This window comes from Scyliorhinus torazame, chromosome 11, assembly GCF_047496885.1.
Source record: "Scyliorhinus torazame isolate Kashiwa2021f chromosome 11, sScyTor2.1, whole genome shotgun sequence".
Lineage (NCBI taxonomy): Eukaryota > Metazoa > Chordata > Chondrichthyes > Carcharhiniformes > Scyliorhinidae > Scyliorhinus > Scyliorhinus torazame.
The window spans coordinates 156,281,011-156,298,744 of record NC_092717.1 but is presented as its reverse complement, the minus strand read 5'-3'; the positions used below and the strand labels follow the sequence as shown (position 1 = coordinate 156,298,744).

The 17,734-nt window shown below is 43.2% G+C and overlaps 1 protein-coding gene across 4 annotated transcripts; it reads right to left on the bottom strand.

Moving 5' to 3' along the window:
* Nucleotides 1–536: 536 nt before the first annotated feature.
* tgif1 (TGFB-induced factor homeobox 1) lies at nt 537–16,741 on the bottom strand. 4 transcript variants are annotated; one of them, XM_072467913.1, is made up of 3 exons: nt 16,303–16,741; nt 13,949–14,166; nt 537–4,269 (listed from the first exon to the last, which is right to left on the bottom strand). In XM_072467913.1, exons 1-3 carry the CDS (start codon nt 16,316–16,318, stop codon nt 3,721–3,723), a joined length of 783 nt encoding a protein of 260 aa, XP_072324014.1. In that variant the 5' UTR covers nt 16,319–16,741; the 3' UTR covers nt 537–3,720. The 4 variants fall into 4 exon arrangements, with proteins under 4 accessions (XP_072324014.1, XP_072324012.1, XP_072324015.1 ...); XM_072467911.1 differs by having other exon boundaries at nt 16,635–16,711; XM_072467914.1 differs by lacking the exon at nt 16,303–16,741 and adding an exon at nt 15,473–15,545.
* Between the last annotated feature and the right edge of the window lie 993 nt (nt 16,742–17,734).

The following is a 17,734-nucleotide window of genomic DNA, read 5'->3' as shown; positions in this document are numbered from 1 at the left end:
TTCATTCTTTGAGCACCTAATATTCATTCACCAGTTTAAATGTCTATTCTCCCACTTTTTAGTTTGAATTATTTCTCACCTTCCTGAATATTTCATTAGACTGTATTGTTAACATAAATTTGATTTTGTATTCCAAACAAGTACGATTGAACAGTGTCAAGCTGGGAAGGTTGAAGATGGAGTTACAATGGCTTTTCCCTAATTCCCAACATACAGCCCTCGTGAAATTCCCTTATTAGAAATTTCAGGTGCCCCAGTCCGCATGTAGGATGAGGAATGAGAAAAATATTACTCTCAGTTCAGTCCTCATGACAGTTCAGGTCTCCGAGACAAATTATTAAGCTATGAATTGTTGACCTGGAGCAGGTTGGGGGTGGGGGCAATGGTCTATAATCACAAGTTATTGCCCACTACCCACACTCCTTTGAACAAACACAATGGCACCATGATCCCATGATTCCTATGCAGAGCCCTATCCTGCCTTCTGCTAAAAGGTAGCTACGGTTCGCAGATGTCAAGAAGAAATAGAACCAGAATTAAGAAGGAATAGAGTAATTTATTATTTTTTAAATCAAAATTGGATACATCGTGAACTGCATTCTGTTGCCTCCACCCTATAATTAGGAAATAAGTGAGAAGAACCCTGCCTGCAGAATCCAATGGCAAGGCAAAGAGGGATACTGCAGCTTTAGTCCATCTTTACAGGCCTTTGTAACCTGATTAATCAATAAGGCAAACATCAATGCAAAAAATGACCAGGTTCATTCAGTACAGTCCGACTTCACTCAGCTTTACAATTGTAAGATGACTACAATGATGCAAACTGTACAAATACCTTCTAGATCGAAGGGTTAAAAAAAATCTAGTTTAAAAGTAGGAAACGCCACTAATTCGTTTTAAAATGTTGAAGAATTATGATTAATTTTAAGTCAGGAAAAATAAAGTTCAATACAGTACTGTTGACCAACTGGAAAGGAATGTGAACTGAATTATAATTCACAAGGACAATCAATAATTTGGAATGCTTCAGTGATTGTGTCACTTTTACAGTGTGTTAAAGCAGCTGCCATTCAAGTTTCAGTCAGCGACAGCAAGTCAGTGCCTGTCAGGTCATCAGCATCCATAATAAATTATACAAGATAAACCACAGAACTAGAGCCCATCCAAAATCAAAAATTGGTCATAATTCTTTATAAGGAGGCACAGATTATGGAGACCAGGCTCCGTTTTGAAAGTTGCATTTAGAAATTATTTTAGTGGATATTTGGCTTTTATCATGGAACAAGATCCAACCCCTTACATATGTAAGGATTAGGACCTGGAAAAAAATAGAAAACAGCATGACTCTTCTTCAGGAGGTAGGACAGAATTCCAGCATTTGTACTCAGGAAGTTCTGCAGGAGGGTTCCAACGGAAGGGTTCCCCAAGCTCTTGTTGAAACATTGTTGGGATTCCCAGGCAAACATATTTTTAAAAAATGGAAATTGGTGCTGTTTCTTCAGGGATTTCGCTGGGTTCATACCAAAGTCACAGCAAAAATCGACAAGGACTTTCAGGGCCCATAGTCTGTTCCCATAACCTGCTTTGTAACAATGCTGAAAGTGGCAGAGCAGACAGTCTGTTACAATATGGCAGTAGAAAGCATTTCAGAAATTGTATAATGATGTATGAAAGATCACCCACCTACGCAACTTTCTCCAACATACAAAATTGCTCAATAAAGTGGTTCTGCAATCAGCCACTTGTAAAGGATGGTAAATATAGCGTGGCATCACACATTTGCATCATTGATTTAGGCACTCATTTGCTTTTAATGCAGACAGGTTAACAGGAGCATCAGCCATGTACTGCAAACTGGGTTAAAAATATAAGGGTTTGGAGGGGATGGGCCAAGAAAGAAATTACTGCAGCCAGGTACAATTTAAATAAATTATTTTTCCAGCCAAAAGATCCCAAAACTAACCCACGGATACCAATAAATTCTGTATTTATTTTTAAACTAGCTGCTAAGGCCAATCACTACAATTTCCAAGTCTCAAGCTACACAATATCTTAAGACAAGGAAACGGATTGTTAAATTACACATTCTTTCCCCGCCCACCGCTTAAGCAAAGTAAATGAGTTGTAGAGTACGTTCCACCACTCCTGGGAATCATCCCAGAAAAATAGCACTTCAATGATTAAAGGGTCAGCAGCCAACATTGCCAGCAGGACTTCATGTTAGAGATCTTTCCGCTGCCACTACTGAGAATCTTAAGGATGAATTGGGATGGGTTTTTGAGATAAGGTGCATCATCAGGGTGACAGAAACCAAAACCAGCACTGACATGGTGCATCTACTAATCTCTATGCTATTCAGCACATTTAGTCATATACATTTGAACTTGTGCCCTGAAATTCTGTAGCAATTCACCCATACTCTCGCCAATGTTCAGGCAGCAGACTGCCAGAATCCCTTAGATAAAAGGGGGTAAACAACAAGACTTACAACAGGAGTTCAGGAAAAGCCCTATGGAATCTCAAGCCCTAATGAGTTTTGTAACAGCAGTCATAGAAACATAGCAAAGTCCTTCACTTAAGGTCGGTGCCAACTTCATTTTGAGTCACAACTTGGAAAATTCAGAAAGCATAATGGCACAGCCACCATGGGTGATTTTTAGTATTAAATATCAGGACGCTGACAGCGATTGGTGACAAACCGACAATGCTATAAGCTCCAACAGTAACCCATTCAGACCGTACAACACCAGCTATAAAAGGCAATGTTTCAGGAAGCTATGGCATCTCCACGTAATGGAAGATGATGACCTGGATGGAACAGACTTGTGATTCAGTGCCTCCATGTGAAATATGCACAAGAGAAAGAAAAATAATAATGAATCAATATAAGAGATGTACATTCAAGACTTTCTGTGCTATACTTAAGATTTTGGCCACCAAATCTGAAATCACCAAATTGGTGATTAGGTTATCAACCAAGTAACTAAAGCATTTTAAACATGCAGTGGGTGATTTAGATCTCATTCTCTACTTTTGACCATCACTATTGATAAAGATACAACAGCTAACTTTAAAGTTAGAGAACCATGGCTACCAGAATAGCAGCATACCAGTGATGGCAGCCACAGGTAAAACAATATTGTAGGCATGGTACTGCCTGTGAACAGGTCCTGCAGTAACACTTAAAGCAGAGGAAAAGTCTGCACAGTCACTGCAGGCAAAGTACATTAAAGTTCTGTTCTCCAGGTCCATGGTTTGCTGCCGTACAGTGAAGTAAAGACTGAAAGAATAAATCAAAACTCATTTTAGAAATAAGCCCCAGTGATAATACATAATTATATATAAAAACTGTTGGTTCTAAACAATGCACGGTCACATCATTTTTCCATGCAGGAATGGTAAGACTGATAAGAAGGTTCTGTTTATCTAAATATTGCACAGATTGAAAGTAAAGAAATCACATAATCATGGGAAAATTCTCACATTATCAGCAACTACAAAACATAAAGAACCTCTATCTATAGTAGTCATGAGTTCATCTGTCTCCATGCGAGCAGTTTGTTAAGACAATTCTGTGATAGGAAGCCATGTTTTGGGATTCCCTTGTGCAAATAAGAAGGCATCATGCTGCATAAAGCATCTGTTTTCCACATGAAACAACTTTTTTGCTTTAGTGTTTTTCTCGCCTCAAGTCAGTTTGGCAGCCATAGTGAGTGGGATTTAAGCCATAAGCTTGGACTGAGATTCCATTTCCGCAGCTCGCTTGAGCGCAACATCCACCAGCAGCTGAAATCCACTGAAGTCTTGATTGAGGTCTGGAGGAGTGGGTGGAGGGGTGTTAAACAGTCCACTCTGGGGGGTTGCGTTTGACCCCACCTGAACTGCATCTTTGGAGCATCCGGGATTGGTATCCACTAAACCTGCACTGGACAAAAGATCCATTCCTTCAATGCTGGCAGGCAGGCAGTAGTGTAAAGGCACGTCATTTGGTGTGGAAACAGTAGTGTGACATATGACAGACGGTCTTGGCAGGAATCCTCCTGCAGAAGAGATGCTACATGGAGAAGTCTCTCGATTTTCCGGGCTGGAGCTTGTAGATCCAAATGATCTTTCATCAAGGTCTGGAACAAAGCTGTTAGAAGTCATTGAGATGTGCTCTACACTCTTACTCCCTCGACGAGAGATTGTGAAATTATTGGGGTCCTTGCCGTCCTTTCTCAACATGTCTGGCAGAAGTCTGCGACGTGCGTTAATGAACCAGTTACAGACCTGGAATTCAGCAGAAAAGACAATCAGCATGTGTACACCTTTTTATTAAATTATTTTTACGTACTACCCACAAACATGGCCTGAACTTGAATTTAACCAATGTGATGGTAAAACAAATCAACATCACTGGATGAATCAGAAGGCAGATCACTCTAAATATAAACAATGCAGCCACTTCTTGTTAGCCATTTAAGGAGACTAAAAGATTAATTCGGCAATTCCCCATTCGCAAAGAGAATGAGTCAGAGAATTTGGTCATCATTCCTTTAGAGCATGGCTTCCTTCCTCCAATCACCTCAGCCGTGGGCAATTAATCAGTATCCCATATAATTCAAAATACGATTTGAATCAAATTTAGCCCCAGTTGACGACACATTTTTAATATCGCAATGCTGTTGGAAACACCTCGACCCATGGCACTGGTACCAAGAGATAAACAAGATCGCGTAGATACCTACTCTGGGTGCTGTTTCACACTGCCAGTGCCAAATAACTACCACTGGGTATCACCAGCTAAATTGAGCCAAATGATACTAAGCAACAATAATGGTTCAACATTACTCACTTGTACAAAACTCTGACATTAGGGAGGTTCACAGTCAGAATCAGCTATGGCTGCAATTTTGAACTGTATGGCACAATTGCCTTTCACCTCTGTGATGTGACTGGTGGAACAATGTTCTCCTTTCCTACATCACAACAGTGACTACACTTCAAAGCACTTGGAGACATCTGGTGGTCATGAGAAGGACTATATGAATACAAGTCTTTCTCACCTTTAACCGTCCTACATGACTTGAATTTTGATGAGCAATACACAGAGTAGGGAATACCAAGACACATTGTGGGTACAGGATGTATGGAGCTTTTAGTCTGTACCTGGACATGCTAAACTTGAACCAGGAGTGCACAATTGGCATCCGAAATAGCAAGAGCATTAAAACGCTTCCAAATTTAAAATTTCAATAGCAACATTCAAAAGGAGACGTGGAAAGTGATACTAACTAGATAGCCCTTTCAATGATCTGCCACAGGCACAAAGGGCTAACTGGTCTCTTGCTAGGATGTTAGATTTTATAACCCAGCATAATTTAGCAATCAATTAATTTTTTTAAATCCCCAAAATACACATCACAGAACTCTGCTTATGTAAACCAAGATCAAAGAACATAAGGTCATAAGAAATAGGAGCAGGAATATGTCTTTCAGCCCATTGAGGCTGCTTCATCTTTCAATAAGATCATGGCTGATCTGACTGTGGATTTAACTCCCCTTATCCTTCCTGTCTTCTCTCATAAATCCTCAATTCCCTGGTCAATTAAAAGTCTTTCTAACTCATCCCTGAATATGTTCAACAGCCCAGTCAAACTGAAATAAATTAATGGAGATATTGGGCAACATAAGTTGTATTTTAAAAAGCATCAAAAGGCAAAAGATGTTTTTTCCATTAAAATTTAATTTAGTATTTTCAATGCAAAAGTGATTTTATTTTCTCCTGCTGTGAACAATAGCTTGCTCTCACCTGTATTATTCAGGTGCATTCTGAAGAGTTGTTATACAGGCAGGATGCCTTCAGAGAATGTTTGGAATCAGGTCACTCTGTACTCATCACTTAACCATTTTATATAAAACATGCGATGCTGGTCTTGATCAAGAGCGTACTTTAATACTCAACTGGACATTGGGGAGGGGGGGGTGGGGTCCAAATTTCCCAGAATCTCACCTCCATATGCAACATGATCCATTTGAATTACAGACCCTACATCACTGTACTGTCAACCAGATCTGCCTCAGGGAATGGTTTCACACAGGCATTCATTCAACCAGCCACTAAAAGCATTCAATTCTCTGAGAGTTGCAATAATCTATATTCAGCACTTAAAATTCCCAATACAACAGAAGGTTGGAAGACCTTCTTTTCCCCAGTCTTTGATGATTTCAAACTATTAAAAATAATAGCACACCTTTACCTTAGGCTCTGCTCAACAGGCATGTTGGAGGTAGGGGTGGGGGTGAAGGCTCAGCAATGGCAGTATTCAAGCAGAAACATGAGACCTTCAAGAGTCAATCGCCCCTCTTTACTGAATTAGCATTAGAAGACCAAAAGAAGGAGGCTTTTGTTTTCCACACCATATTCTGAGGACTCAGGAGCTTATTTATTTATAGTATGATCTTACAGTCAGCAACTGCTATACAGCACTACTGTTGCCACATCGAGGGCACAGTGTCAATGTAAAAGTGGCTACAGGTACTGCAGACTGCCCTATATAATTCAGTTAGCAACATCCTTTCAGTTGCATTCATACATCACAAGCAAATCTGATTAGGGGCTCGTTTAGCCCTAAACAGCTGGTTTGTGATACAGAACAAGGCCAGTAGTGCGGGTTAGATTCCCATACCGGCCTCCCCAAACAGGCAGCAGTGTGGCGACTAGGGGCTTTTCACAGTAACTTCATTGAAGCCTCCCTGTGACAATAAGCGATTATTATATTATTATTAAGCGATTATTATGTTATTATTAAAGTTCTTGCTCACTGCCTAGTTCAAAAATGTCCTCAAAATGCTGTAGGATTGTTGCAGAATTCTCAATTTAGCCAGACTGCTACTACATTTTGCTTGACGATCATGTAGTTCAAATGCCTTTCTGCACAAGTCTACAGGAACATTATAACAATGTGACACTATGATGTTCAAATGCTTCCTCTGGATGTTTGTAGCTGAAGATGGCACATCCAGCAAAACATTCAACAAAAGGGGCGAAATTCTCCGGAAACGGCGCGATGTCTGCCGACTGGCGCCCAAAACGGCGCAAATCAGACGGGCACCGCGCTGCCCCAAAGGTGGGGAATGCTCCGCATCTTTGGGGGCCGAGCACCAACATTGAGGGGCTAGGTCGGCGCCGGACGAATTTCCGCCCCGCCAGCTAGTGGAAAAGGCCTTTGGTGCCCCGGAGCTGGCGCGGAAATGACATCTCCGGGCGGCGCATGCGCGGGAGCGTTAGCGGCCGATGACAGCTTCCCACGCATGCACAGTGGGGGGAGTCTCTTCTGCCTCCGCCATGGTGGAGACCGTGGCGGAGGCAGAAGGGAAAGAGTGCCCCCACGGCACAGGCCCGCCCATTGATCGGTGGGCCCCAATCGAGGGCCAGGCCACCGTGGGGGCACCCCCCGGAGCCAGATCGCCCCGCGCCCCCCCCAGGACCCCGGAGCCCGCCCGCGCCACCTTGTCCCGCCGGTAAGGTAGGTGGTTTAATTTATGCCGGCGGGACAGGCATTTTAGCGGCGGGACTTCGTCCCATCCGGGCTGGAGAATCGCGCGGGGGGGGGCCCGCCAACTGGCGCGGCGCGATTCCCACCCCTGCCGAATCTCCGGTGCCGGAGACTTCGGCAACCGGCGGGGGCGGGATTCACACCGGTCCCCGGCGATTCTCCGACCCGGCGGGGGGTCGGAGAATCTCGCCCAAGTTCTTTTATATCAGAAATAAAAAGTTTACACTTTAGGTTTTTTTGCCTCACCTGTGAGTACTCAAAATGCATTTTTTTAAAATAAATTTAGAGTACCCAAATATTTTTTTTTCCAATTTAGGGACAATTTAGCGTGGCCAATCCACCTAACCTGCACATCTTTGGGTTGTGGGGGTGAAACCCACGCAGACATGGGGAGAATGTGCAAACTCCACACGGACAGTGACCCAGGGCCGGGATTCTTACCCGGGTCCTCAACGTCGCAGTCCCAGTACTAACCACTGCGCCACATGCCACCTCAAAATACATTTATAATAGATAATCTATTAAAGAAGGTTGTTGTACACTTGGAAGAAGCTTCCTTATTGACTCAGTGTGTTTTAAAAAATGATCACATGTAGGATGGATCACTGAAACCATGGACCTTCATGGTCTATAAAGATTGTTGAAGTGGCAGATATTAATAGTACCGTTTAAGAGCTTCAAGTTGATCCACAAAGACTAGACTCTTATTTAAAATGTTTATGTTTTGTGATAACTCCAGCTATATTAAACTCCAGCTATATTAACAAAATCACTCAAATATATCAAGGATTTTTTTCATGCATGAGAAAGAACAAACAAACATTCTAAATTGCTATTTGGTTGTGCTGGTGTGTGGAAGAATTTATGTTCAGTAACATGTAAATGTTAACGAGTAGAAATTGGTGCAAATCTGTCAGAAAGCTAACGTAATTTGCATTCAAGTTATGCCCAAAGCAGAAACTCCACCTTATAATGTTTAAAACTGATCAAGACAGCTTTGTGATACATGAAAGAACCTATAGTACTGACAACATAAAATCTAGGTCAACATTTGATTTAGTACTGGTGTACTGCTTTGACAGAGATGCCAAGCACAGTCTTCACCTGCCCATTTAGGTGAACATAAAAGATTCCATGGCACAGTTCAAAATTGAGCAGAGTTCTGTTTCCTAGCCAACATTCCTCCTTCAACCAATACCAGAGTAAATGGTAATTCACCTTGCTTACCAGTTGGATCTTGCTATATACTAATTAGCTCTATGTGCCTACTTTGAGAGAATAGACCACTTACAAACAATTTAAACAGTTAAGAAATCAATTTCACTGCATCATTTATTGGAAAGTACTTTACGTAGTACTCTTGAGCAGAAATAGGGCAGTTGGTCAGGGTTGTTGGGAGTACAACATCACAGCCCAAGCACATTTGCTGCTGGAATTGCTCATAGCAAGATCCTTCACTCAACCACCTTCAGCTGTTTCAAGAGTGAACTGTTGACATCGGATCACAAGTGGGATTGTTCACTGAGGACACCAGTGTTCAGCTCCATTCACACCTCTTCTGATGCTGCAGCCTATAACAACCTACAGCAGGTGGTGAGCCACCTCTAGACTTTGGCTGCCAATAATCAGGAAACATTCATGGTACGTGTGCCAAGGAACAACCATCTCCCACAAGGTGAACGTACCTCTCCATGATCTTCAATAATACCTCCAGTGCTGGTTTTGCTAATCAACATCAATTGGGGGGGGGGGGGGGGGGGGGGGGAGGAGGAGGAGGAGGAGGAGGAGGAGGAGGTATATATATAAAAATATGTCAACTGTTAACCACAATGTTAACTGAACAAGTCAGATCAACGCTGTGGCAGGAAAGAGTCTGTACACACTCAAGTGTCTGACCTTCTGACTACTTAATACCTCCAGACCATCCAAAATAGTTTAAGTCACGAGTGTGATAGAATATAATACATTGCACAATAGTCCCCTCCATTCACTCCAACAATAAAAGCTCATGATCACCCAGGACGGCTTAATTGGCACTGGATTCAATAACTATTTATTCCCATCATTGATGGCATTACGGCTAGAGCGACTTACAATTCTAACTTTGACAGTACTTTGCAGTCCAGCTTCCGCTACCAAAAAGCAGCACAAAAACAGCAACATCCCTTCAAGTCACTCAACAATCTGACTTGGATATATACCATGACTACCAAGTTTGAAACACCACAGTGGAAGAACTTCAAAAAGACACATGTGTTGGCGAAATGGCAGATGCGGCAGTTGGAAGTTCAGTGCAGAGAAGTGTGAATGTTGAATTTTGGCAGGAAAGACATGGGCAAACAATATAAAATAAGGGGTAAATTCTTAAGGGGGACGGGAGGACAGTGCAGGAGCAGAGGAACCTGGGTGTATATGTACATAGATCATTGATGCTGGCAAGACAGTGGAGAGAGCAGTTAATAAAGCATAACTGGATTTTAGTAATGAGGTGTAGAATACAAGAGCAAGGAGGTTATGCAGAACTTATGCAGGACAGTAGTTAGACCTCAGCTGGAAGGATTATGTACAGTTCTGGGTGTCACGCTATAAGAAGAATGCATTGGAGAGAGTGCAGTAGAGGTTTACAAGAATGCTTCCAGGTAATGGAAACTTCAACTAGAAGGATAAATTGGAAAGGTTGGAACTGTTCTCCTTGGAGAGACGGCCAAGAGTAGATTTGGTAGAGATGTTCAAAATCACGAGGGGGCTGGATAAAGTAAATAGGGAGAAACTGCTCCCTGTCATAAAAAGATCAAGAATGAGAGGGCACAGATTTAAAGTGATTCGCAAAAGAAGGAAAAATCTTTTTGCACAATGAGTGGTTCAGGTATGGAATGCACTGCCTGGAGGTGTGGTGGAGGCAGATTCAATCTAGGCATTGAAAAGGACATTAGATGATTATTTGAATAGAAACAATGTACAAGGATACGGGGAAAATGCCGGAGATAGCACTACGGCATTATGCTCACTTGAAGAGCCGGTGCAGACACAATGGACTGAATGGCCTCCTTCTGTACTGTAACACTTGTGTCTTTGTGATTATCACCATTAAAAGCTCAGTAATTGAACAAGAATTGGATAAGGCCCAACGCCACCTTATCAAGGAAACCAAGGGATGGTAGCATTTTGGAATAGGACAGGCCATTCGGTCCATTGGACCTCCTCCACCATTCGATTAGAACATGGTTAATTACCTACCTCAATGCCACTATCTCCATATTCCTTGATGTCATTAATCTCCGGTCTGTTTTGAACATGCTCAGTGATTAATTTTCCACAGCCCTCTGGGGGAGAATTCCAAAATGTTACCACCCTCTGAATGAAGAAATTCTTCCTCATCTCAGTTTTAAATGGCCTACCCTGTATTCTGAGATAGTGTCCCCTGGTTTTAGACTCACGAGCCAGGGGAAACATCTTGTCTATATTCACTCTGTCATACCCAGAATTTTTTTTTGTAATTTTCAATGAGGTCAAGCCTCATTCTTCAAAGCTTCAGGCAATTACAGACGCAATCCCGCCCAATTTCTCTTTATAAGACAATCCCACCATCCCAAGGATCAACCTGGTGAAACTCCATTGCACTCACTCAATGGCAAGTGTATCCCTCCTTAGATAGGGGACCAAAACTGTATACAATAACTCTAGGCAGAGTAATATTAATAACCTTTATTGTCATAAGTAGGCACTGCAATGAAGTTACTGTGAAAAGCCCCTAGTAGACACACACCGGCGCCTGTTCGGGCACACAGAGGGAGGACTCACAATGAACAAATTACCTAACAGCACGTCTTCTGGGACTTCTGGGAGGGAACTGGGAGCGCCGGGAGGAAACCCACGCAGACACGGGGAGAATGTGCAGACTCCGCACAGACAGTGACCCCAACAGGAATCACACCTGGGACCCTGTCGCTGTGAAGCAACTGTGCTACCGTGCCGCCCACCAAGGCTCTATAAAAATGCAGCAAGACATCCTTACTCCTGTATTCAAATCTGCTCATAATGAAGACTAACATGGATTAGCCTTCCTAATTGCTGGATGCACCTACCTGCCAACTTTTAGTGATTCCTGAACATGGACACCCGCGACTTCCCAAGCTCGCGATGATTAAGAAATATCTGCCTTTCTGTTTTTCCTACCAAAGTGAATAACTTCACCACTTCACATTACATTCCATCTGCCACATTCTAGCCTCTCCAAACTTAGCCTGTCCAAGCCCTCCTGAAGCCTCCTTATATCCTCCTCACAATTTACATTCCTTGTTTGATGTTCAGAAAATTTGGAAATATTACAATTAGTCTACATATCCAAATAATTCATATACATTGTGAACAGCTGTAGCCCTACACCCCACTAGTAACAACCTGCCATCCTGCGAATAACAGCCTGCCACCCTGCGAATGACCCATTTATTCCTCCTCTCTGCTTGCTGTCTGTTAACCAATTTTCAATCCATACCAGTATATTGGCCACCCCACCCAACCCATGAGCTTTAATTTTATTTACTAATGTCCTTGTGGGATCTTATCCAAAGTCTTCTGAAAATCCAAACACGCCAGATCCACTGGTTCTCCTTTCTGCTACAAGTAATATCCTCGAAAAACTCCCAACAAGTTTGTTCAACATGATTGATCTTTCATAAATCTATATAGACGCTGCCTAATGTTATCTTTGTTTTCTAAATATTCAGTTATCAAATACATTTTCCCTATTGCTGATGTCAAGCTAACAGGCCTGTAGTTCTCTATTCTCCCTCTCTTCTTTACTAGCAGGATAGCTACTTTCCAGTCTGCAAGATCCTTTCCAGAATCTATAGAATTTTTAAAGATAACCCCCAAAGCATCAATTACCTCTCTACCCACCTCTTCACCACCCAGAGATGAAGCTTGCCTGGTCCAGGAGTTTTATCAACCGTCAATCTTTTTAAAAAAATTTAGAGTCCCCAATTATTATCTTTTTCCATTAAGGGGCAATTTAGCGTGGTCAATCCAACAGCCATGCAATCTTTGGGTTGTGGGGGCGAAACCCACACAGACACGGAGAGAATGTGTAAACTCCACACGGACGAGTGACCCAGAGCCGGGATCGAACCTGGGCCCTCAGCACCATAGGCAGCAGTGCTAACCACTGGGTTATTGTGCTGCCCATCAACCTTCAATCCAGTTAACTTTTCAAGCACTTCCTTTTTTATTAATACTGATTCATTTTAGCTTCTCGGTTTCACAAGTCCCTTGGTCGTCTAGTATTTCGGTGAGATTTTTTGCATCTGTTTCCATGAAGGCCGATGCAAAGTAACTGTTTAGTTTCCACACCATGAATTCTCCTGTCCCACTTGTTTGGGGCCCATATTTATTCTGGCTAATTTTTTCCTTTTCACGGGCAGCACGGTGGCACAAGTGGTTAGCACGGCTGCCTCACGGCGCTGAGGTCCCAGGTTCGATCCCGGCTCTGGGTCACTGTCCGTGGGAGTTTGCACATTCCCCCCGTGTTTGCATGGGTTTCACCCCCACAACCCAAAGATGTGCAGGGTAGGTAAATTGGCCACGTTAAATTGCCCCTTAATTGGAAAAGATGAATTGGATACTTTAAATTTTAAAAATATATATTTTCCTTTTCGCACACCTAAAGAAGCTTTTACAATCCGCCTTTATTTTGCTTGCTAGTTCACATTCATATTCTTTATTCCCTTTCTTAATTAGTTTTTCTTTGTCTTCCTTTGTGACCCTGCCCATAATAGTGAAAAACTGAAAATAATAAAACTGCCACAACCAATTCAACTTATTTGGGGTATATAAAGTGGGAGATCAAGTATTCTGGCAACTTATAAATGTTCACACGGTCCCTGGATCTTGTGATTGTGTTTAGCTGAGGAGTCAAGTTTAAAACAGCAGCTAACTAAACTCATGTAGTAGCCAGCAAACACTGCACGAGTGACACTGCATGTTGATCAAATACATTGAAGTCCAAGAGAATAACAAAACAAAGAGTGATTGCAAGTTCCAGGGAGAAGAGTAAAATGTAATCTAATCTGTACCAGTGAATTTGAAGTGCTCAGAACTGCAGTGATCCTTCAGCCTCCTGTCTAGAATATTCAGCACACACTCCACTACTCAGCTGTCATTCCAGTCACTGCTATCAGCTGACATCAACAATTTATAGAATAGCGACTGCAACATTGGGTGAAGGAAGAAATGTAAAAACATAGCCCGATCATTCACTGTCACTACCTGCGATGGGTATAAAACATTATATTTTCATACAGATTTACCCGTTGTGGGAATTATATCAGTAAGAGCTGGTTGGAGCCTTTTATGATCGTCTAACCAGTAGTGACTATCAGCAGCTGCGCCCTGAAATGTTTCTCCGCACCCACCTGCAGTACAGATAGCTGCGCCTGCTTGGACAGTTGGGTCTTCTCCTGTTCAGATGGATATGCTTTGTAGCGATGCTCGTACAGCCAGTCCCGCAGTATCCGCACAGACTCCTTGGGCAGGTTCCCCCGTCTCCTGCGCTTCCCGGAGTGAGACAGGTCAAGGGGTACCTCCAGGCTGTCATCGTCTTCAGTTTCACTGCCGCACACTGGGCCCATCGCTGCGAATGAGTGAGAGGTGTTAAAATGACGCGGGCTGAATGGAGAAATCCCGACCACAACCTTGCAACTGCCCGGGCGCGCAAACCCTTAACACATTCACTGCCTCTCTGTCAGCTCGGTGCCGGCACTAACTACATGATTTTCAGCTCCAGCCTTCTTAACCCTGGCAGTTACATCGCTCATTTGAAATATAATAAACGTTGGATTTCTCCAGGTTTTCCCATTTGGAAGGAATTTCATATCAGGGAACCTTCTCTGGAAAATAATCTTGATTTGTGCTTCACCCGGTCGCCTGACAGGATCTGATCACTGATATACCGGATTGCGCAGTTATTTTTCGTTAGAATGCACATTTGGCTAACCAAAAGCAGATTATACAATTCACACGGAGCGCTGAAGGGAGAGAGAAAAAATACTTAACAAGCCCGAGTTGCCCATGACCCCAGAGGCAATAATGTTGCTGTCCTCAAACTACCTCTCATCCCCCCCCCCAAATCGACAAGCCCATTCTCAGGCACAATCCGCTTTTTAAAAAACCTCAAGTCCCCGCTAAATGGAAACCTCTGGTTGGCTGAGTTTGAATTTCTGAAGCCGATCGGCCTGTCAGTTTGTAAAGTGATACCTGCTCTTTGCCAGCAGCCATTATCCGATTGACCCAGACAAAAGAACAGAGAGAGAGAGATCAACTGAAGGAGCTGCTGCTGCTCTCCTCCGCTCCCTGTCCCCCACCCCCTCAAAAAAAGATTTCGCCGCATCAGTTCTCTGGTTTTCCGTCGCATCTCACAATGCTGTCTGATCTCATAAAATCAAACATTATATCCCCCCCCTCGAACACGTGCTGCTAACTTCGCGTGTTCCACTAAATTGAAACGTGAAGGTTCAAATGATCTAAACAAAATCCACCCCTGACTTGGGAGCTGCCCCCCCCTCCCTCATTAAGAACTTTGGTTTGCGGTAGAGATAGGCGATGACAACTGGGTTTTTTTAAAAGTTCGATTTCCTGAATAAGTTTTATTTTAAAAGGGAAAAAGGTGCCTTTACTTCACGACCGCCTCAACACGATTTGAAATCGCCTCACCGAGCATCTCGTAAAATGCTCACACGTATGAAAACAAAAAGGACAATGCTATTGGAAACCGAGAGCGAAGATAGTGCACAGTGGAACCTGTCACAGACATTCTTCCACTTGGCTGTGGTTCAAGTGAAGGGAGGAGGGGGGAGGGAAGAATTTCACATTCCAGCGTATTCCAAACACAGTGGAAACATCTACCAGAAAGCCACCCCGCAAAAACTAACACCATGTACCCGAATCCTCCTCCAACAACACACCACACAATGGCCAAAAAAAAAAATACTTGGCGGTGCCCGTGTCTTGTGAGACTCCAAGTGCTGCGACTTTAATGGACGGGAAAGCATTAAAGTACGTTCTGCGCGGCTGGGTGTTTAATAAGTGGAAGCTTTACCGACCAACAGAAAGCAACCGTCCCTGTAAATCATTCTGCACATTCCGCCCACCCAGAATGTTTTTTTAAGTGTAACATTTTAATCTTCGGGGGAGGGGTGGATCGATGAGTGTGTGTTATGAGTTGACTCTGCTTTCCAAATCAATAGGAAATCCCCCAGAGGCTCGAGGCGCCCGGGATCCATTGTGTCCACTTCACTTTTCAGAAACTTTTTCTCGCAAGAAAAAAAGCAGCTGGAGAAAGGACGATTAAACTCTCCGCCCCCCCCCCCCCCCCCGGGTCCAAACCCTGTCGCGAGAAACTTGGGACTCGATCTGGAAACTTCTGTGCACAGAAATGCCAGTTTTCCTCACAGGGAGGGCGAAGAGAGAGAGAAAAAAAAACCACACGTTTCCACGAGGTGGGAGCCCAAACAAAGCCTTTAAACTCTCCAGCGCCTTCCTCCTTCCAAACAGGGGACTTTTCCTCAGCGGCCCCATCGATCGCCCCCACGCCCACCCACCCCCTTCCCAATTCCATTGATTTTAAAATATATATTAAATTAAAATAAAATGCTAAATTTGGAGAACACAAAAAAAATGCAGACGGAAAACGCAAGTCAAGAAGGCCACTCAACACACGACTTGACAACGTGATAACAGCATGGAGGAAGCAACAACTGCCTGAACCTACCTTTCTTAGCTTTCATCCTGCTCCAGAAATATGTCTCCAGGCACTCCCAACGAGATTCACCGGGGGGGGGGGGGGGGGGGTTTGGAGGGAGTGGGTAGGAAACGGCGAACAAAATCAAAACAAAATCTTTCCGACTATGTTTCCAGTTAAGAAAAAAAGGGAAGCAGCGAGTCGGGAGGAGGAAAGTTTTTTTTTTGGTGTGTGTGTATATGTATGGAGAGCTGTGGCGAGCGGAGCGCACACGGTGGGGTTGCTTTGCCCTCTTGTTTGCTCTGCCCCCAACGTGCTGCTCGCTGAAGGATTCAAACAAAAGGTAAACACATCACTGCTACCTGGCGCTCGGAACGGGCTGGGAATGGATCGCCTGCCTCTCTGCCGCCCGAGGAGCTGACAGCTCTCTCTGACAGCTGCTAGCTTCGGTGCCTGGGACCCGCCCCTCAACCCCACAGAGGAGGGGAAATTAGAGAGGGAAAAAAATCCCTCCTCTGACATCATCACAAACCCATTCAAAAAAAAGTTTAATATTTGCATACAGCTAAAAGGGGGAGATCCAATCCAAACTTTTAGTACTTTTATTAAGTTTAAAAAAATATACATAATGGAAATTTGACACTCGGTGCCTTGTCGTTTCTGGACCTCGTTAGAAGTAAATCAAATGAAACTGTTTATAATTGAAGTGGTTGTTGTTTCTTTGTGCATTGCTGGTTAATATCCGGTGAAAGCAATGTGGCGAGACGCTTTGATGACGGTTGGCAGACCTCCCCCTTGGAGCAATGAAAAGAGATCAGCTTTTTTTTGGAAAAAAAGAACTGTTTTATTTTAAGCGGCCGAGTTAAACATTAAACTTTACAGCACTTGCCAGTGATTGAGCAGATTTTATTGTTTTTGGTTTGAAAAATAAGTTTGTGTTGAAAGTTTCTCAAGCACATATGTTTGCTTCACTTCCGCACTGGGGCAGTTCCTTTGTTCCCACATGTTTGCCTGGTTTCTGCGTGTACTTTGTGGTCCGCTGATCTGCCAGTTAATCGAAATAGTTTCCAAACTTTTTTTTGATTAAAACTTCCACGCGTGGGATGGATGAACGTGTCACTCGCCGACCATTGAAGTTTTTTTTTAAAACTGCGAATGTCGCTGTCCAAACATTGCCTTAATTTCCAGCGTGAACGGGTTTTGAAAACGTGCTAATTGACTTAAGAACACGGTTGTGTTTGGAAACCATTGCGGGATCACTACAGCACATATGGGGGAGGGTGAATCCATCTGTTTGTCAATAAAATGTCCTCGACGCAACAATGGATTGGAGAGCAGTTATTTATTGTCTGCCTTTCCTCAGGAAGTCACTTATCCTCTCAACAACTTTTTTCAAAAAAATGTCACCCAAGTCGTGACAGCATTTTAGGTTCTAAACAAATCTTGTTTGATCACTTTTCGA